Source organism: Helicoverpa zea, chromosome 31 (assembly GCF_022581195.2).
Source record: "Helicoverpa zea isolate HzStark_Cry1AcR chromosome 31, ilHelZeax1.1, whole genome shotgun sequence".
NCBI classification, from domain to species: Eukaryota; Metazoa; Arthropoda; class Insecta; order Lepidoptera; family Noctuidae; genus Helicoverpa; species Helicoverpa zea.
The window spans coordinates 9,861,912-9,883,607 of record NC_061482.1 but is presented as its reverse complement, the minus strand read 5'-3'; the positions used below and the strand labels follow the sequence as shown (position 1 = coordinate 9,883,607).

Here is a 21,696-nt window from a genome sequence, read left to right as displayed (position 1 = left end):
CTTATTCTACAAATAATACCTTTTTGTTTCCCAACTTAAGATTTGTGTTACACTTTTCCAGGAAATTTCTTTTCCTCTTAATAACAATACTTCTTAGTAAGATTTTGACTGAATGCTGTTCAAATTTGAAAATTATCTTAATAATAAAATATTTGATACAATAATATTTAATATACCCACATAGGGCATTGCCGAATACGTTAAATTCATTCGAGGCCTTAGCTTTAATAAATATGTACATAAATGGGTTTATTGAAGCGAAATATGTTAAAAGATGATACATTTTAATATGAAACAATAGGTAAACGCCTAGGGGTACCTAGCAGTATCATTGGGCGCAAGGTTACCATGGTGTGTGCCACCAACAGTCACCGTGGTGCAGCACGCTGTTAATCTCTGTTTGTATATCATGTTTCTCTTTCTACCCACTTCTTATTGTGTTTTATTTTTATTATTGTGTATCTTTGTGGTGTCTTTTTGTTTGTCGAATAAATGTTTTATCTATCTTATCTATCTATCTACCTTACAGAGTGTGTATCGGAACATGCCCTTAGTTATTTGCCGTGAAACGGGATGATCCGTTCTCGTCTTGTCCGATGTCTTTCTGTCAGGTCTGATCAGCGTGAATGCAGCATACTACGTATACCAGTGTCTTCATCTCAGTTTCACTGCTCCGCATCCCATTTCACCTGCCAGGCATCTAACGACGGCCACAATTTTTAATTAACCTTACTGATAGTGCATTTATTTGTCTTTCAACATATTATTTATATTTTTAAATATTAGATTACAAAAAAAATAAAAAAACATTTAAAAATATAAAAAATAGATGGCCACCGATATCGGGCACAGGGTCCAAGGTACCGGTGGTTAGGGTCCCAGAGACAGAAACCTCCTCACAATACGCGCCGTATCAAGGAGTACTGCCTTCTGAATCAATCCTTGATCCAGCCGCCCAACGAGAGCCTCCTGAGGTGTTGGTCGAGGCTCTTGGCTATTAGACCATTGGCCGTAATGACAATCGGCACAATAACAGCCGTGTCGACATCCCACATGGCGACAACCTCGTGCGCTAAGTCAAGATATTTTATTTGTTTCTCTTTCTCAGCTTTCACTAGGTTCTCGTCATGCGGGACGGCGACATCGACTATCATCGCGCGGCGCGCTAATCGATCTATCACCACTATATCAGGCTTATTGGCTGCAATAGTCCTGTCAGTGATGATAGATCGATCCCAGTACAACGTGATATGGTCCTTTTCGAGAACTGGGTCGGGCGCATACCTGTAGTACGGTACCTCAAGATCTACAAGTTTGTATTGCAGAGCAAGCTGCTGGTGGATGATCTTGGCCACTTGGTTATGCCTGTGCAAATATTCACCGTTAGCCAAACGAGAACAACCAGATATAATATGTCTGATAGACTCACCCGGATGGTGACATGCCCGACATATGTCAACCGTCCCGTCTTTCATAATATACCTCCGGTAGTTATTCGTCAGGATAACTTCGTCCATAATTGCACATACAAACCTTCGGTTTCTCCAAATAGGTCACCGAAGCGCAGCCAAGCTACGAACGCATTGAAGTCTACATCGGGGCCATGAAGAGCCCCGAAGAAGCGTCCGTGTAGCTGTTTGCTCTGCCATACCCCCTTGCGATCATGGGTAGTTAGTACCACAGGTCTGCGCCAGTTCTCATTTGCCAACGATAGCGGGGTGAGTCCTTTGTCCACTGCTACCATATCACGATGCATACCCACGTCGCTTTTGAGAAGATATTCTCTGAGACTGCACACCTCACGGTTGTGGAGCGTCTTTGCATTTAAAAAGCCTCGGCCTCCACATTTCCGTGGGATGTACAGTCTCATCACCGACGATCGTGGGTGATACATTCGTTCTGCGGTCAGCAGTGTGCGGACTCTCCTATCCAGGACATCCAATTCAGTTTGGGTCCATTTGAGTATGCCGAAGGAGTACATCAGGACTGGCATGACCCAACCATTATAGGCGCGAACCTTGTTGCCGCCCGATAAGGAACTTTTTAGAACCTTATTCAGGCGGCCAAAGAAACGCTCCCGTAATGACTGTTTCATGACAGTAACCTAACCTAACCCCTCCGCCATACCCAAGTATTTATATGTATCGTTTGCGGAGAGTGATCTCAGGTTTATAGAATCTGAGAGTTATACTTCCTCAGATTCCACAATTCCACCTCGGTTTACATGCATGACTGCATATTTGTCCACACCGAACTCCATCCTGATGCAACTACTGAAATTTTCAGTGATCTTCAGTAGCTTCATCAGCTGCAGTTCTGTGGTGGCAAATAGTTTCAGATCATCCATATAAAGCAAATGGGATATAACCTGACCCCCTCTCCGCAAAGGATAGCCCAGCCCCGAACCCTCTAGCAATGTGCTTAAAGGGTTCAAGGCCAGGCAAAACCAAAGTGGACTCAAACTGTCACCCTGGAATATTCCCCGCTCGATCTTAATAGGATCGCCGGTCCCTTCAATTTGTCTACATCCTGGATAGTGAAGAACCGTTCTCCATTGCTCCATACATGACGCAAGAAAGGCGCGTAGAGTTGTATTTATTTTATACAACTCCAGTACCCTCTTAAGCCATGTATGGGGGACCGAGTCGTAGGCCTTCTTATAGTCTATCCAACACGTCGACAAATTCTTTCGGGATCGTCGAACCTGTTGGCTGATGACCATATCAGTGAGGAGCAGCTCCTTAGTAGCACGGGACCCCTTCCTACATCCATTTTGAGAAACTGACATAATTGAATACTTTTCAATATGTTGGTTTATTTTTAATCTCAAAATAGATGTAAGAAGTTTATAGACCGTCGGTAAACAAGTGATCGGTCTATAATTTTTGGGTTCCGCGGTACTGCCTGATTTATGGAGCAGATGGGTAACTCCTGTTGTTAGAAACTGTGGGAGCGACCCGGCTTCTAAGGATGACTGAAACTGTGATGCTAAACAGGGGTGCGAACTTTGCAGCCACTTTAACCAGAAATTGAGCAGTCCATCCGGTCCTTAACCTTACTTATTATTAACTGTGTTATTTTTTATAGCCGTCGGAAGCGTCGCTGTTAAGCCAACCGTACTCGTTTTATTTTGAAAGTACTCGTATATCTCCTCACAATTTTTGTTTTGGTAATGGTTGTAATGATCATAGTGAGTCCAGTTTTGTATAGCCCTGTAAAGATTAGTACCAGGACTTTCTGAAGATTGAAGGTCTTTAGCGCCGAGAACGTGATAATCGTGATGCAAATATCCGACCCTTACTCCCAAGTCAAGTAGCATTTTTGCTCTCTCCAGCTGTTTTTCGTTCACTTTTGAGTACTGTGGTAAACCTTCGCGGTAATCACCTGTAATTAGATAAACAGTATAATTATCACTCCCGTCACAAGATGAACAGACAATCTGGCTAAGGTCGCTGGGAAGCGGTGGATGTGGGTTTCTTAAGATCGAGCAAAGTGGCGAACCTTGGGGGAGACTTTTTTCTAGCAGTGGCCGTATTACTTAGCCTGACACACGTAATTATCAATTTATCTGCTGTTAACTGGCTGGATAAAATATCAGTACATTATTGTCACGCTGTATCCGAATAATGAGTATGAAAGGTATGTTGTAGGTTCGATAACATCATATATTTTTTTAATTGTACATGTGTGATGTACCCTCCAAACCCAGTAATTACATAAATTACTATCCATAATTTAAAAATTCAGCGCAGTTTACCTATAAAGCCTATGCCAAGAGAACAGCGATTGTAGGATTGGGTGTGTGCACCAACCACGTTCCAGCCTCGTCCCACATAAACTCTTCCTTCGTTCCCAATCAAGAAATTGTACCTGGAAAGTCAAGATAACAATACAGAATATCGCAGAGGAATAAAACAATTTATGGGTGTCAGGAAATACAATGTGGCAACAAAAATAAAAATTTCATTTTCAGACAGGCTCAGTGAATCGAAAAAAATATAACTTTTCCATCCCACCACCTCGGAAAGAGTAGTTCTACCTCGTGTGTTCATAAGTTCGAGACAAAATAAAAGTTGCATATCTTTTTAAATAATACACTTATATTTATAAAAAAAATAGTAAACATTAAGTAGATAGTAAGTAAAAATTTAATATAATTATGTATTATTCAAAATGACCACCCCTGTTTTTAATACATGCCCTAAGACGATTTGGCCAGTCAATGGCGGCACGAATCTTTTCCAGCGGAATTCGCTTCGCTTCTCGGACAAGGGCTCGCTTAAGTGACTCCAAGTTTGGGTGGGACTTTCGGCAGGCTCTGAGCTCTAATTCGGTCCATAGAGAATAATCCAGCGGGTTGAGGTCGGGAGTCGGGGCTGGAGGAGGGCCATTCGTTCGCCGCAATGAAGGCCGGCATATTTTCCCTCAACCAAGCTTGGGTGGTTTTAGCCTTATGGGATGGTGCCGAGTCTTGCTGGAAAACCCAATACTTGTTATGGAATAGGGTATTAGACAAGGGTTTCACAACAGTCTCTAGAATGTCACTTTGATAATTTTTGGCTTTCCCCTTGACGCCTTGTTGGCAGAAATGAAGCTGAGTGACACCTTCGTACGAAACTCCCCACCATACCATGACACTAGAAGGATGATGAGTACCTACGCGAGACATTCCGTGCTGAAGCTGGGACATCCTTGCTACTTTTGGCATACACTTTATTGTTTTGTCGGTTGAACTTTTCTTCGACAGTAAAGATTTTCTCGTCGGTGAAGAGTATCTTCTTCGCATCGTGTCCTCTAAACAGTACCTACTGGACAACGTTCGCGTCGCAATTGACGAAGGCGATCGTTTAAAAAGTGTACTTTCTTACGGCTATACGCCTTAACCTTGAGATCATATTTCAGTATTGTGTTGACTGAAACGCGCGAAATATTGGTCTGCAGAGCGAGTTTCTTCTGAGTGCGACATGGATTTCGGCGAAGTCGCTCTCGGATGATTTTAATGTTCGCAGGCGTCCTCACAGAGCGTGGACGACCACTTCTTTGTCGATCTTGTAAAGAACTTGTCTCCTTGTATCGTTTAATAGTGTAATACACGAAGTTACGGCTCACACCAAAACTTTTCAGTTCTCGGAAAATGTCCATAGGTTTCCTTCCCACTTTAAATAGTGAAATGATGGTCGCACGTAATTCTTTTATTCCCTCCATTACGAGAAAATTTAAATAAAATAATACGAAATCATATGGATATATATTAAAAGTTAACATTCCAAATTCAAAATTAGAAAAAGAAATATACAGCAGCCAGTCATATTTTTTTTATTTTTATAAGTAAAAAGTTTGTCTCAAAACTTATGAACACACGAGGTAAGCGAATAAGCCGTTTTAATCCTCTAGAGCGGCAAAGTGATTGGAATTTAGAACATCGTGTGTGTGTAATGCTCCATTTGTGACAATCTTGATAAGACTTTTAGAATCCTTCGCTTGCTCGGTCATCAGAATTGATCCCGCGGTTAAAAAGCAACTTGCAAAGTTGCTCTTGTATATGCATAACAAATAACTATTATAACAAATCAGCAGCATTGAAAACTGTATTCAATCTGCTTATGGTAATGTATAATAATTAAGTCAAGGTCTGATCAGTAAAATTCACCTCAAATTACTGAGTGTATTAATTGTCGTAAAATGTAGTGTGTAAAAAAGTGCACTAAATGTCCTACAAATGTAAGATATATGTCCGTTAAGATGTTATTGTCCAGTGAACGGCATATTTTTCAGCCAAAAGACAGAAGTTATAACTAAGGTTTTACTCACGGAAGGTCGTAATGATAAGTTTTGAGAAAGTATCCTTGCATATTTCTTAGTTCAGCAGCACAGTTCACGAACAGTGTGCATTCTGGACTGACTGTGTGGGCGATAATGACCAACCTCAGAGGGTCGAACTTTTGAGTTCTATCGCCATCATTGAAGAACTCTGGAGCTAGCCACATTTCTCGAGTTATGTACCATTCATGGGGAGCTGGTGAACAATACATCATATTTAATCATAATAATAGCCTGGAGATTAACTAATGACGAAAGGGTCGCTATATACCTACTAGCGCAGAGTCGAAGCGCATCAATTTGTGTTGTTCTCGCGCAGTCGCGCGAATTCCGACGAATGCGCGCGTCTTTTTAAAATCTCCGAAGTAATGTGTGCGTTTCGCCGTGGAGTTAAGGTTGAATTTGTTATGTTCAGTTTTAGATAGACGCTTCGATGCGCTTCGACTCTGCGCTAGTATAAATCGACCCTAAAGGCAAAGTGTATGACAGGCATTTGCGTGGACACGGGTTCACTCACTTCTCCTTCACTCGCATAACAATCCGAAATGACTGAAATTTACCTATATGCTCTTTGATTCACGGGTGACTAGGAACTTTTACCTTCCTCCTGAAGATGTGTTTGAAAGGTAAAAAGGCTTTTATTTTTAGCGTAACTAGGTATTTTCAGGATTTCTTGGCATATTTTTAGAACAAACAACTTGACTACGAGATTAATAACGACTATGTGGTTGCAACTCAAAGCAGACGGTTATAAAGAGGACGGTCATTATCGTAAAGATATCTTGAAAATAGTTGTCCCTGCGCGCGTTATCATGTTTGCTTTTGCTTTCTGCGAATCGGCCGCATTTCGGTGTTTACATTGCTGTTTAGGCTACTTTTGCTACAATTATTTTAGTATTGTATCAATTTGTCAACAATTATTTAAAGGGCTTAGCACGTGAGCACTATCACACTAGCAGCAATGCGCGGTTTTTACGGGCAACAGCAAACAATTGACAACCAAGTACCGATGCAAACGATGTCGATGGCAGCTTAAAAAATGCGATAGACCTACAGACCTACCCGTGATAGAATCGATAATGAGAAAGCGCTCAAAGCACTCCATGGCCATCTAATAATGCCAATTTATAATGATAAACTCATTCAAGTTTGAAATAGTTAGGTTGAAATAACTAGATTAAATTAATAAGCACTACACGGTCGCCAGTAAGCAAGCATAATTTATAACAAACTATTCTTACCTATGTCAACGACTGAATCGACGGTCCTCTTCGCGATGACGGTGAAATACACAATTAGGAGAATGCACACGACGAGGGCAATTAGTGCAGCTGCACAGGACAATCTCTCTGCTTTCGTTGTACTTTTCGCTATGTCCCAAAGATATCTCGGGAGAGGTAAGTCTGGAATGAAAAAGGTATTATTTAATTTATTTGTTTGTATGCTAATGCTACTGTGCATTTCTTCTAAAATCAGCCTTCGCTTATAATTAATCTGCTGTACTGCTTGATACTGATCAATACAGATATGTATATTAGGATTTGTTTATTGATAGTCATGAAAGTTGATGCTAAAAAATAGTAAGTTTAAAGGAACCTACCTATCTAAGATTTAAATGTCGGTCCTGCTCCTGATCTCTTTCCGGTCGTGTCGGATTGCCGTCCCATCGGGCTATGAGAGTGAAGGAATAGTGAGTGCACTTGTGTCTGCGCAAATGCTTGTGCACTATAATATGTCCTGCGCAGCTGGCTGATCTCCTTATATGAGACCAGCCGCCGTGGCTGAAATCGGCCGTGGACGCCATTATTATTATTATCAAAGATTTATTTATTTAGATGCAACATACACAGAGGCACACAGACGGTCTCACGCCAATAAAGGCCACAAAATATATCTATGTACCTGCCTGTAGTTTCCTGGTCATTGTATCCACTTAAATGTGCAGTAGGTACAAAACCTACCTGTGTACATCTTATTTTGGCAGATCGTCGCTAGGTACAATAGTGTAGTTAACCTATACATACCTACTTCGCACTTCAATTATCTGTCAGTAATATTTGCAATAATTGTGCAGGCTAGAGCATTGTTATCAATAGTATCTGTCACAATTCACAAAGGCCAATAAATATGTACCTACCTATGTAAGTATGTATTATAGTATGTACTTACTATATCGTTTATTTTCGTAGCACTGTCATGAGCAGAATACCTATATGGAAGCAGATTTAGGCAATGCGGATATGTGGCTACTTACGTTATACTTAAATAAAATTAAAAAGTCGGAATAACAGAAGCGAGACAGTCAGGTCACGCCGACCGAATAGCTCTGGTTTAGCTACCCTTCTGAGTAAAAAACTATTGGTTCTTTTTATTGAATATTTTTTAATTTTAATTTCATTACATAATATGTGAAAATATTCTACTATGGGTGTACCTGAACGTCAATAAACATTCTATACCCAATGGACTGTCGCAACCCAGTGCAGGGCACGCCACCATCGTGGCGGTAAGTCCCCTCTTTGAGGAGTGGCTCGGGAGGAGTCACGGCGCCCTCACGTACCGCATGAGGCACGTCCTCACCGGACACGGTTGTTTCGGGAGGTACCTGCACCGAATCGGTCGTGAGGAGGCGCCCGGGTGTCACCATTGTGCGGACAGCCCCGAGGACAAGGTGGACCACACAGTCCAGGTGTGCCCCGCATGGGAGGGGCACCGCCGGGTCCTCGTCGAGGCTTTGGGCGGCGGCGACCTCTCGCGTCCGGCCCTGGTTCAGGCCATGGTCCGGGGCGAGAGGGAATGGGATGCCGTCGCCTCCTTCTGCGAAGCGGTCATGCTCGAGAAGGAGGAGGCGGAACGCCAGAGAGTTCGCACCTCTCATCCCGGCCGCCGCGCTGGACCAGGTAGACACCATGGGCGCCGGGTGTCGCGAGATGACTCCCGGCCACCGTAGGCGTGGGTCTGTGGGCGGTGAGTTCGGGTGGCTCATCGCCCCTCTGTCTACTTAGACGACAGACCCGTGTCGATGGCGCGCGTTGTTCCACGCGCTCCTCAAAGAGATGTCAGCAACCCCAGCGGAGCCCAGCAGGGCCAAGGCCTGCCGGGGCTGCGGGTTGTTCGAAAGAGATACCGCGGCCCTGGTACACAAAAGGCCTATGACGGAACACGACGGTTTTTAGTCAGTAAGAGTCTGACACTCCCTCACCGCTGCTGACCCACAGCGGGAGGGGTCTTTTGATGATTTTTGACGTCGTTAAAAAAAAAATGCCTCGACATAGCCATAGAGTCAATAAAGGTGGGTACCTAATGGTAGATAAAAGGCCTCTAAGACGGAATACGACGGTTTTTATTAGTCAGTAAGAGTCTGACACTCTCTCACCGCTTCTAACCTACAGCGGGAGGTCATTTGATGATTTTTGAAGTCGTTAAAAAAAAGGAGGGTACCTAAAATATACTGTAAAACAAAAAATCGCTAGAATTTTCTACCGACCGACGGTAACAACCTACATGCAGTATGAATGTGTACCTAATGTACAGTGTTTTATCCAAAACCATATTCACTTTCACGTAAGACAGACAATCGGGCCGATTTTTTGTAGGATCTTACACAATTGGGAATTGATATACCTAGGTGAAGAAAAAAAACAATATTGCTACAAAACTAGGTATTTTATTTACTAAGTCATGACAATAAGGAAACTTAGTCATCGTTTCTTACTCTAATAATTATTTTACTTTAAAGCTTCCGCTAAAACCATTTATTTTGTGAACCTATTTTACCGTTTTTTTTTCATTACAGTACTTATTTATTAAGGTTATTGCACAGGTACTATATATTGTCCACAATATATAAATACTTTATATTGTGACAATCTATGTAGAAACATAGGTTATATATTTACCCTGCTACTTAGGTACATATCGTGTAGAAATGAATACATAAGTGTAAGCCTAATCATTTCTGCGTTAGGCTAGTTTCGGTTTATTTTTCAAAATGCGTTTCTTATTCGAGCCCCGTTTGCGGTCCTAGAATAAGCAACATTATGTAAATATGTAGGTAATCAACAGAAGACGACTATTATGCATTATTATTCATAATAGTTTAGTTCGTTCAAAGAACAGAAAATACGTACTACATTTTTATGTTCTACTATTTAGGATTAAAACAAATGTTTGTACAAAAAAATATATAACTTTGGCTAACTATGTACCTGTTATTTTTTTATGGTTTAGCACTTTTCTTATATAATAGATTTAAATGCACATCCATATCTTAGTCGTTTGTTGCCCGAGATGGCACTGCTAATAGTAGGTGCCTCCAGTTCTACCTACTATCGGTAGTACCACGGACGACAAGCAATCTTAGTATCGAATAACGTGTCTATTACTTAAAATAACATCTTTATTGTTCATCTCACTAAATTAGACCTGCAATCGGTTACGATTACTTCTAAGACAGTCTTTTAAATTAGTATCTAATTATTAATTCACAATCCCTATATTAAAGCTTTACTGCCTCAGACATAAGCTTTTATTGGCAGGGTTCCAGTGTTCGAAGACGTGCAATTGGTCCATGAGATGTACGCCCGGGGTCTTCACATAGCCTTGTACCTGACAGTGTCCGTACATTGTATAGTCTGGCCTCAGTACTCGTTTTCTCACAAGTTCTTCAATAAGGATCTTGAGATGGTCAAACTGAAGCTGTGACGGCTGTGCAGTCATGAAGTCTCCCATAAACATTATGCTTATACAGACTCTATTCCATGACCTAACCATCACTCCTAAAACATTGGCCCCTCTGCCTTCGAATACCAATCCATCGCCGCCAACGAAGAAGTTTGGTCCAATGTCAATCCACCCTCGCCGCTGGTGATCCCTTTGTATCTCTAGCATGTCTTTTATACAGTCGTATCTATCGGTGCATGGAGTCATAGCAGAATGGCCGATGAGAACAAATGGGACAGGCAGATTTAGTAGTTCTATGCCGTAATCTGGCATAGCTTGCCAGTCAGCCCGTCGCAGGTACCACGTCTCGTTTATATCTAGCCAAATAAAAAATATTTGCATGTAGATAAAATATGTATTTACAAATTGTTATTGTTAGTAGGTCTGTGAAAAAGTTTCGTTTACAGTTCTTCAAAGGGCTTTCAGGACGCAGAGTGACTTGTCTGATTATGTAAGTAGGTAATTATTTTAAGAATGCCTGAGGATTTGTTAGTAGCTCTAAATCGATCAGTGGCAAAAAAAAATCGTTACCTAGATCTAGTCGTATTGCCTGTTTAGCCAGTGCATAGTGGAAGATGAAGAAAGTGAGGCCACAAGCGACTACGAAGGCCCAGCACACAAACACCGCGATGCTGCAGCGCAGTCGCTTCGCGTTCTGAGGGGAGACCAGCTCCAGGCCCAGTAACCGGCCTGAAACATTACCAATATGCCACTTAACATACATTGCCCGGTTAAAAAGAAGCATGGCTAAGCGAACATCATAGTTTTTAAAGAAAAGATAAACTGCACGAGAAAGGTTTTATGAAAGAATTATATGTATCCACACATTTTATTAGTAAGTATTCTGTGGAGAAAGCTATAAGAGTGGTCCTGGAAGAGTTTAAGCCGTACCATTAATTTACGTCGATACGCTATTCCTCTGATATATGTAATTGTACCATAGATTACTTAATAGTTTCTACGTAAATTGTACGTCCTTCAATTAGGAAAGTACTTACATTATTTTCCTACTTCAAAAGTAGGTAATGTAATTAAGCTACCTAGAGAAATATCTGCGTTTTTTATAAAAAAACCTAGCTGTTGCCCGCGGTAAAAATAGTAGGTAGGGTAAAGGCGGGATAGATGCCCCACTTTTTGAAATATGCTTATAATTTAATAAATATTGGTTCTACATTAATAACACCTATGAATGTAACTAGTTTAATCCTTTATGTTTATTTGTGATTTGTGTTTTTGGACCTATATACTACACGTTTTGCAGATTTTAGCTTTTTGTAGACCTCAATTTTTGGGGATAGATGCCTATCCCTATGGATAGTTGCCCCACCTTGAAAATACTAGCGAGGATAGATGCCTACGGTGCGGGATAGATGCCCTTCATACTGTTTAAGTATATTATATTAATAATATTTATATATTTTTTGACTTTAATTTATTTGAAATTAAAAGTATTTTGCAGTTTTTAAAATCTTTTTATATTCATTATCAGATTAATTAAAATTAACACAATAATATTCTAAAAGTATTTGTTCAACAAAAATAATGTATTTTATATATGAAACACTTATTATAAAATATTAATTATTTAGTTTCAACATGCAAAATCATAAAAATCATTCTTTCTTAAAAACTAAAATAACACAATATACTTAGCATCATAATATTTAACCGGACAGTGCTTTAAGTTTTCTACATCTCGAGCAAAAATTTCTGAAAAGTATAGAGGTTTCATGTAACGAGCACTGACACATTACACATTGAATCCAGTCGGATTTAGACTTTGTTTATTCATAGTTTTCAAAGCATTATATGCAGTTATTTTTATTTCTATCTTTAGGCTCATCCTACCCATCTCTTTTAGTCTTCTTCACCGGCAAACCTTTAGTTTTCTATTCCTTAACTTTGTTCTTAAGTGAATTGTCTTCATCTTCATTGTTTGAACTGTAAATCATTCGTAATCAATAAAAAGTGTAAATACCTATACATAAACACATGAAAAATATATATTCAAAGCACTTATAATACATTCAGGGTACACGTGGTATATGGAGGGATAGATGCCCCTAGGGGCACCTATACCGTAAAAAATCAGGGCAACTATCCTTTTTGACAGGGTTAGATGCCCTAGTATTTTTTTAAATAAATAAATACAATAGAGCAACTATTTACATCAAAATGTATACTTCACTTAAAAATTGATGGAATTATAGTTCGGCCATTCAGAGAATGCGTTCCTGACACGTCGCGATTGAACTGACGACGTAACTACATTCATTGATTATTGATATAATAATGTTGTTTTAATGCTCCTCAATTGTTAAAACGGTAAACAACCAGCAAAAATATTTTTATCGTAACTGCAACGCCATTGCAAAGTTACGTCGTCAGTTCAATCGCGACGTGTCAGGAACGCATTCTCTGAATGGCCGAACTATAATATCTACTTATAAAGTTATACAACAGCAAATACTCACCTTTAAAAATTTTACGCTCGCTGTAAGTTCGCCGCGGAGATGAATTCACACACGAGCGAAACGCGACCTCATCCCTCGATGGCGCGTGGCTAATTTAGGTGCGGGGTGCTTGTGGCTTCTAGTTAAACGGTTGTTTCTTAAACGCGAGCATGGGAAGCTAGGTTTTTTAAAAATGGGGCATCTATTCCACTGCGGCATCTATCCCGCCTTTTCACTATTAGTACCTGTCTAGTATCCGGTTAGGCTGGAAAAGGCTCGGGAGTTGATGATCAGTACCTACGTATTGTCTTATATAATCTAGCTACCTAGACTACTAGAGACTATCTATGTACCTAATTGTATGCAATTTTTCAGTAGGTACTTTTGTCGTTTATAATACGTATGGGTAACTAGATGAGGATAAAACAGTTTTTTTTAAATTCTTTGTTAAAAAATCTGGCGAACTCACGCTAGATTCTTTACAGAGTAAATAAAGCGAGTGATATTTGTTCATACCGTCCGTCAAACCTAATGATTAGTTGGCAAATAAGATTGCGGTATACTGTCAGCTTAAGCTAATTACCAAGGCTTTAACGCTTTGCATAAGCTAAAACTCCAAGTTGTATGTTAGCGTTTAACTTTCACCATGAAATACAGCCTCACTGATTACCGTAGATATTCTACTTTTTAGATTTCTATGCTGATTTGGTACCATATTATCAACTTGCTTGAACACTAGCGAATAGTAACTTCTTACAAATATTTTTCTACAAATATCCCCATGCCATACAGTTACTATACAAAAAGACAATTCTATAAGATTTTTTTTTTTTAATTTAGACTAACGAACAATGGCACCTTAAAATGTATGCATAGATAAACACTTAGGCATAGATAAAGCGCTTTCATACTGGCGGATTTTCCGCGCGCCTGAAAATTATTGTATTTTGCTATACCTTCTAGGTATTATAATAAGGATAGATACAATATATGCTGACTAACAGGTACAAAGACATGTATTATATGTTGTAAGTAAAAAAATACGCAACACATTATAAGACGCGTTATTGATTTACGCTACAGCCGTTAGACATTAGAGTATAACCTACATAGGTACTTAGTTTAAACTCGCTCTTTGGACCTACCTACTTACTTTATCGAACCAGAAGCATTAATAAATTATGATTAATCTAGTTGTATTTTTGATGACAATTTATAGGTAGCATGGACCATCCTTTTATAGAACACAAAAATAATATTCTACTAGAAGACATTGAAAATGCAGAACATAGATAAATGCATGTGCACCTACCCTTTTTTTTAACAAACGAGTACTGAAGATTTTTAATTTTGTTTGGATCGGTCCACGTAAAGCGCATTAAGTCCGTTCCACACAAAGGCTGTAGTCAGAAGGTGACGCCCTTTATTAGTTGTAGGTTATTTATATCCTATAGAAAATTTAGTATTTAGGATTAGCCGTTTGGAAGTTACAATATTGTTTATTGGATATTCAACAGATGCCACTTTAATTTTGGTTACAATAATAATTTAATACTTCTATTTTCTCTGTAGCAAATAGAAGTATTAAATATGAATGCGGCGTTAACAATTAATGAACTATCTAAATAATGAACCATCGTACTCTGTCAATACTCGAAATGTGCGAAAGATATAGGTACTGAGGTACAAGTTTGTTAAAAAAATAGAACTATAGTCGAATGCATTGGCTAGACAGGGCAGTAACATTCAATCAAGCTTAACCATATTTTTCATACCACTGATCGTGAATTTTAATTAATATTATTGAAAGGAAAACCATAAAATAAATAGGTAAATAAATCAACAAAATACTCATCCGCCGAGCACTGCATTAATTGAATAAATAATACATTATTATACGTCGGATAGGCTGTCGCTATGAAGTTACAGTATACTGCAGCTATTTGCAGTTGTTTATTACTATGTTCACTTGTGCGGTAAACAATGGCTATAAATAATGTTCTTTAGGTACAACATGTTAATTAATTAAGGTTTAAACTATGCATATAACCATTTACATCAATTTTTATTCGCTTTCTAAGCTTGGCGGTTCAAGACAGCAAATGCATCAACGTTTCACTCCTATGGTATCTACTTGGCATTTATAATTCACATAATCTTTATACCGTCAATATCAGGCCTGCTTTTACGCAAATGGTCGAACTTATCGTAGGTACCTAGATAACACAAAAACGGCAATTTTACTGCACACGCTTTCATAGCGAGTGAATACTTCGTTTTATTAATTCGCAATATTTCCTATATTTTAATAAGCAATCAGCTCACTTATATTTTAGGTACCAACCACCACCGTATTATGATTTCCAGATAAGCCAAAAGCAATCAATTATAAATAAAAGCATGAAAGATTATGACAAAAGGGTATGTCGATAATAATAGGGGCTGTAAGTCAACGAAACAATTTCATAATAAGTAGGTAAGTATTACTTACAGACGAGTTCCATTATTATTCCCGTTATGGTACGAAGATACAAATATTAAAAAATAAACCGATCAGCTATTTTATAAAGTAGTCAGAAGGTCCGTGGATTACAATAACTGATAGAATCGTTGTTTTTCAATTAGAAATTAATTTTGAAATTGGTCATTATGTCCAAATTCAATCTCCAATCACAAAACTACGGTTGGCCAGGTTATTATTATCCGCTGTCTATCAACATGGATGAAGTTTCCTTCAAGATAACTTTTCGTTATTCCATTTGGAAAGTCTGGTATCATTCTTTAAGAATCAGGGTCTTATTTAAAAGTGTCACGTCACGGCGCAAATATTCGCGATTTCTATCCGCGTTACGTACCGTAAATAATTTCAGTTCAAAATCTTGTGAGTTTGGTGTAACACTTTTTATATGAAATTAAGAAATTCGTTTAAAAATAATTAAAGTTTTTTTTTTAATAATTTCATAATTGAATAAAAATTTGATGGTCAAACCTAATTGCATTTGCCGGCTAACCCTGCGCAAGCGGCGAGTGGCTACCGCTGCGACAACCCCACGGTTGAATTCTCGAAGTTCTGTTGCCAGCAAACTAACATCCTCTCCGTCGTCTTGCTCGTCACCCAACGTTTGGACTACTACACAATACGATTATTTGTTCAGTAGAAGTTCATTCTAACAAATTAATGGTCCTAGAACGTTGATTAGAACTTTTTACTCTTATTAAAAAAAAAAAACTTCAGATTAAATACATGCACCATCTGTTATTTTTGCAAATCTGCAAGAGATTTTTATATTTCGCTCTACATATTTTAATATTTGTTTTTTTTTTTGCTTATTTTCATGTTTAAGCTGCTTTCAAATTTTAGAAAAAGACGGAACATCGAAGTTTATTGAAGTAAGTATAGAGGTGCATCTTCAGGTATAATGTCTGGAGTATTGTGCCAACATCCAAAAGAGATGGCATTTTTACAAACTTTACTTAAAAAAAGAAATGCATTTCCAATTATGCGCATTCGGGTTAAGACGTGGTGCATGTATTTTATCTTTGATTAGGGAAGTTAGAAGGTCAAGATCTTCTTAAGAGCAAGGCTGTCTATTTCTTATTGGTTTCTCAAATGCCTGATTAATTAAAATATAATGATGCTATTTAAATTTATAATAAATATCATACACACCGTCAATGCAGAACATTATGAGATATTAAAATAATCAGATGTCAAATTGAATATTTCTAATAGGCCCGCGTGAATTCAAAAATACCGCACTGGTGACTGATAGCTGACAAATCGCACGCTTGCCTTTATTCGTGACGGCCGCGTTATCACAGATAATTTCGGTAAATTACAGTGTAACGCGATAAAAATATTTATTATTAAAAAGAAAGTAAAACTTAACCAGCGATAACGATAGATAACTAACTAGTGCAGTTTACCTTATCAGCAATCGTAGGACACAATAATACTGTTCGCCTAATTTGATAACGTAATCAATTAAGTGTGTTAAAAATAGAGTGTTAAATTATGTAAATGGAATTCATTATTATGCAAAGTATTCTATTTCTAAATATAGGTATGTGCCTATGTACACATATCACCTGGATTTGACCAAGCGTATTACCACATTTGTGGTATTCTTAAATACAATATTTTAGTGACAAATAAAATGGAACTAGAAGGCTAGGACGGAAGATAAGTTTCTTAGGCAGTACCTTATTAAGTACTACGTGGGTTTTCGATCAGTGGTTACCAATTTATAGATGACGTACTTAAATATTGCATCATATAGGTACTCGTATATTAATTCATCCTCCGAGCCTTTTTTCCCAAACTGTGTTGGGGTCGGCTTCCAGTCTAACCGGATTCAGCGAGTACCAGTGCTTTACAAGAAGCGACTGCCTATCTGACCTCCTCAACCCAGTTACCCAGGCAACCCGATACCCCTCGGTTAGACTGGTGTCAGACTTACTGGCTTCTGACTACTCGTATATTTAATTATATAATAACATAAATAGGTTCACTTTTCCTTATTTTGTTTCATGCTAAGTAGTTAATTCCAAAAATCATGTAAAACTATACTGTTGTCTGCTTGCGTGTTGTTTTTTAGTGTTTGGGCCTCAAATAAAAACATAGGAAACCCTGTAAGATCGTGACTATTTGTGTCCTTATTTTAGGGTACTCGTGGAGATATCTTATACTTAGTTTCGCTAAATTAGGCCTTAAAAAAGGTAAGGTAAGTCCGTTTATCCAGACGAATAAGAAAGTTCGACACTGTCAAAGGGAGTGAAAAGCCAAAGTTGACGAAGATATTTGGTATCTTACATTAAAGACCATAGATACAAGAAAAAGTCTAAAAACAATTTGGAAAATAAAAACATTTATAATTAGGTACCTACATCTCAAGGGTTTATTTTTTTAGAGAATATTATGCAAATTTTTATCATCAGCGCTTTATGTATCTAATCGAATGACTAACTACTGCAGCGTGCGTTATCTTAACTAGCTTCTGCTCCTGGTTTCGTCCGTGTCCCGTGGGAAGAACTCCACGCACCCGGATAAAAATTAGCCTACCTATAGATTTTCTTGACAAATGCAATTAGAATGATTAAAAATTTTGCAGAATTCACCGTGTCAGCGCGACAGCAATATTATTTATATAACAGAGACAGGTATACAGGTTTCTGCACGCTTTAAATGTAAATATATGTACCTACAGAAAGAAATAGGGGTTTCCCTCGACAGTTATTTCTGCGTTTTAGAGCATGTAGCAGTCTCTACCCTAAAATCGCAAATATTGAGGCTGTCTAATGGATTCTATCTTTCGATCCTCATCACCTCTGAGCTTAACTTGCTTTACGTTATGCTCCTTATCATATATTATAGCCTGACCATTTGATGCAGTTAAGAATCCTGTCGTCCAGTGAAAAAAATGCTATTTTCCTTTGAACTGCCGGCTGTCAACTGCACAAAACATACCCCTCTACATTATTTTACCTTGATCAATAGAAAATACGGTTACTTACTGTATATACTCTATCCTTTACATATAGGTAGGTACCTGTATTAGCCTGGCTGGTTTTAATTTAAATACCTTTTTATAGGTACCGGTAAAGGAGATGGCCAAAAAAACACCCAGAGTCGACAGAAACTTCATATGTACGATTGGATTCAGTATAATGTAAGGATTAAAAAAAGTATTTCATATCATCTAAAAACCATGGGGTTCTCTTTTTATAACGTTTTTTCGATCATGATTTTAGTTCACAGAAAAGTTTACTTTTACTGTTTCATGTTCATTAGAAGTTGAATGCAGACTCATGATTGGACCGTTTTGCATCGCTAAGTCATTTGTTACATTTGACAATGTCACATGGCGCGATTTTCAAAGACAATTTTTTAAAAGACGTTTCTAAGCCAGTTGTGAAGGTTGCATATAACTGCGAAACCTCTCCAAGTAAGTAAGGTCGGTGCTTTCGTGTTTGGAGTTGTTAAATATAAGACCTTTTAATCACCAGGCAATCTCAGTAACTATGGGGATATTACTGTTGGCTAGTATAATCTTAGTGTACATAGATTTTTTTTTATGTTCCTTGATGTAAATGATCTTTAAAATCAATATAAATTCAACGACCTATTTTTGTGAAAATATGATATAGCTCCTATACCCCATGGATTTCAGGCTGGAGTTTTTGGCACCATCAAAGGTCTATCATAATGAACCTATTGGTAAGCATTTCATTGCTGTCGATTCTGGGTTTTTTTACTATGAAAATTTGGCCATCTTCTTTACTCTGCCTGCCTCGCTAGTGGTATGGCCAATTTTTATCTACTTACAAACTTTGTTTGCAGTTTTAGTTATTCCTTAATATATCCGAACTCATTAAATCTACACCCAGTTGTCCCTACTATGATTTAGCTTTCCTGAAATACCATAAAGCAATGCAGAAATGGAAAAATTGAAAGTAACAAAGTATGGTAACCCTTATCACCCTGCTGTGTAACTGCGGGTTCCAATAAGCGATCTATCCTTTGTTTTGGGATTAGGGATAGAATTTTGACATTAGCTTCATGTAAATTATGTCAATTTTCAATCTGTAATCTCAAAACAATGGATAGATCATTAACTGAAATCCGCGGCACAGTTTATTTCAGAATGCATGTGCCGTGACGTCACGAAAGAACATGGCGGATGACAAACGTCATGTTGCACATTTTTAGGTAATAATCAATACTGGTTTAGTCGTTTGAACAACATTATATAGAGGTAATGAATAATTTCAAGTTTTATGAAGGATTTTGCTAGAAAGATGAAACATTAGGGACATTAGGCTTATCACTTTATTTGGATTCGGCGCAGCATGTCGTCCTGGTCCATAGGTACCTACCTAATCTCCTTTATGACGTCATCGCACAATAATTTACTTCGTAAATCATATAAATCGTTCTGTAGAGCAAAGCAGACAGGTAATTTCATTTTAGATCTGTGTTGGTTATGACACATTCTGTATCTAAAGTACTAAAATAATTTGTACGCATTTTTTCAGCAGTAGGATATAAGATATGTTCCATCTTAATTTAGCAACTTTATGATAACAGAAAAGAGCAGTACCTATTTTATTTTAGATGTCGCAAACACAAGATTTTGCGTTGATGAGTATCTGTGTTGATTAGACCATTCCATTTATCGGTTCTTTGTTTTTCCCTGAGTGACGTGGTTAAGCAGCCATCTTTGATCATTTCTTTGTTTATTTGTAATAACATTTAAAGGTGGGTTCTCAAGTTGTGAACAAGCAAGATACCATGTATTAGTATAGTGTGACCGCGCAGTGTGGGTGTGCCAATGAATATGATTGCATTAGTTTAATATACTGTATGATGTCTTCAATTAACGGTAACAATCATGGTATATCACGCCCTAAAACCTTTGCAACAAACACTTAATATTTAAATTAAGTATCATAAATGCACTTAGGTATAGTATTACCTATATTTAGACTAAACATTGGCTGCACATAAATTTCCAGGTATCAGATGTTATTGCCAAGGCTATAAATTCTGTGGAAGCAATTAATTTGGTATGTAGGTATATAATGAAGTATTAACATGCAGAATTTTACAATTAAACATTATGATTACAGTATTCCACAATGATTATAATTCTCTTATCTTCATAAGTAGATACTGAGTACCTACCGAAGACTATCGAAAAATAACAAGAAAAATATCATCGACACAAAAAATAACCAGTTATAAGAACCCATCATGTTTATTCTGCAAATAATAATAAATTCGTTCCGAGCGATTCTATGACGAGCAGGAAAATACGAACAAAATATGTATTTCGCTAAACGTAATTTAACATTGCTTCATAATAAAATATGCATAAGAAGATAAATATAGAGGCATCGCATTTTGTGGTTATCATAACAAGGTGGTGCCAATGTATAACGTGCGCAAGCTCCGATATGTGTAAATATCGCAATATGTGTACGTGAAGATGGCGGGCGGGCAAACAGCACGCTGAGGAAATCGCTTTGTTTACATTAAGTGATTATAACTCACCTTTGACCACCTCGGTGTTGTCGACGTTCTGCGTGACCGACACGAACTTGGGCCCGATGTGGAGCCCGGTGGACTTGGTGACGTTGATGTTGGTGACGCCGGGCTGCGCGCGCGCCGCCGCCTCGATCACCCGGTCGTCCAGCACCACCACCTCCGAGCTGCCCCCCGCTATGCTGGACACCACCTCGTGTCCCCGACGCCCATTCCTCGGGCTCTCCTCACTCCACATTATCCACGAGAACTATTCACCGAATTGTGTGACGGACGTGGAAAACCCGGCCACAAAAGCGTGACGTAATGTGATGATTAACTTGTCAGACGTCGTTTCGCTCCGTTGTCTGCAGCGCGACTAACTTCGCGGCTTTGCATGCGGTGGCCATTGATAAAGTTTTGCAATGCAACTCATTCGCTTATCTGTATTCAACTTTGCAAAGACTGTTGTTGTGATGTTTTCTCTGCACATACCTGTAATTTAACGATAAAAACACATAATTAGTCGAAGAAATAAAATAATTCCCCATTGGCATTGAAAACGGGGACAGATCTACCGGCGGTCAAGGGTCCATGATAGAGATAAGAGCTCTAAAGAGAGCGTGCAACCTGCTGCTGATAAGGATGATTTCAGGGACATCTTTTTGAGCATCGTAT

At 38.5% G+C, this 21,696-nt stretch overlaps 1 protein-coding gene across 2 annotated transcripts; it reads right to left on the bottom strand.

The window, feature by feature from the left end:
* Window positions 1–69: 69 nt before the first annotated feature.
* Window positions 70–21,401, bottom strand: LOC124644884 (peptidoglycan-recognition protein 1-like). 2 transcript variants are annotated; one of them, XM_047184530.1, is made up of 6 exons: window positions 21,049–21,401; window positions 11,074–11,232; window positions 7,062–7,223; window positions 5,812–6,016; window positions 3,758–3,870; window positions 70–3,384 (listed from the first exon to the last, which is right to left on the bottom strand). In XM_047184530.1, the coding sequence occupies exons 1-6, from the start codon at window positions 21,275–21,277 to the stop codon at window positions 3,056–3,058; spliced, it is 1,197 nt and encodes a 398-aa protein (XP_047040486.1). In that variant the 5' UTR covers window positions 21,278–21,401; the 3' UTR covers window positions 70–3,055. The 2 variants fall into 2 exon arrangements, with proteins under 2 accessions (XP_047040486.1, XP_047040485.1); XM_047184529.1 differs by lacking the exon at window positions 11,074–11,232.
* Window positions 21,402–21,696: the final 295 nt, after the last annotated feature.

Bases quoted from the DNA above. Each gene is read 5' to 3' on its own strand.
- LOC124644884 (XM_047184530.1), bottom strand. From the start codon at position 21,277: ATGTGGAGTGAGGAGAGCCCGAGGAATGGGCGTCGGGGACACGAGGTG. The intron at 6,017-7,061 runs GTAAGAATAGTT...ATTGTTCACCAG, and splicing joins CGATTCAGTCGTTGACATAG to CTCCCCATGAATGGTACATA. The intron at 3,385-3,757 runs GTAAACTGCGCT...ATCTAATTACAG, and splicing joins TCTTGGCATAGGCTTTATAG to GTGATTACCGCGAAGGTTTA.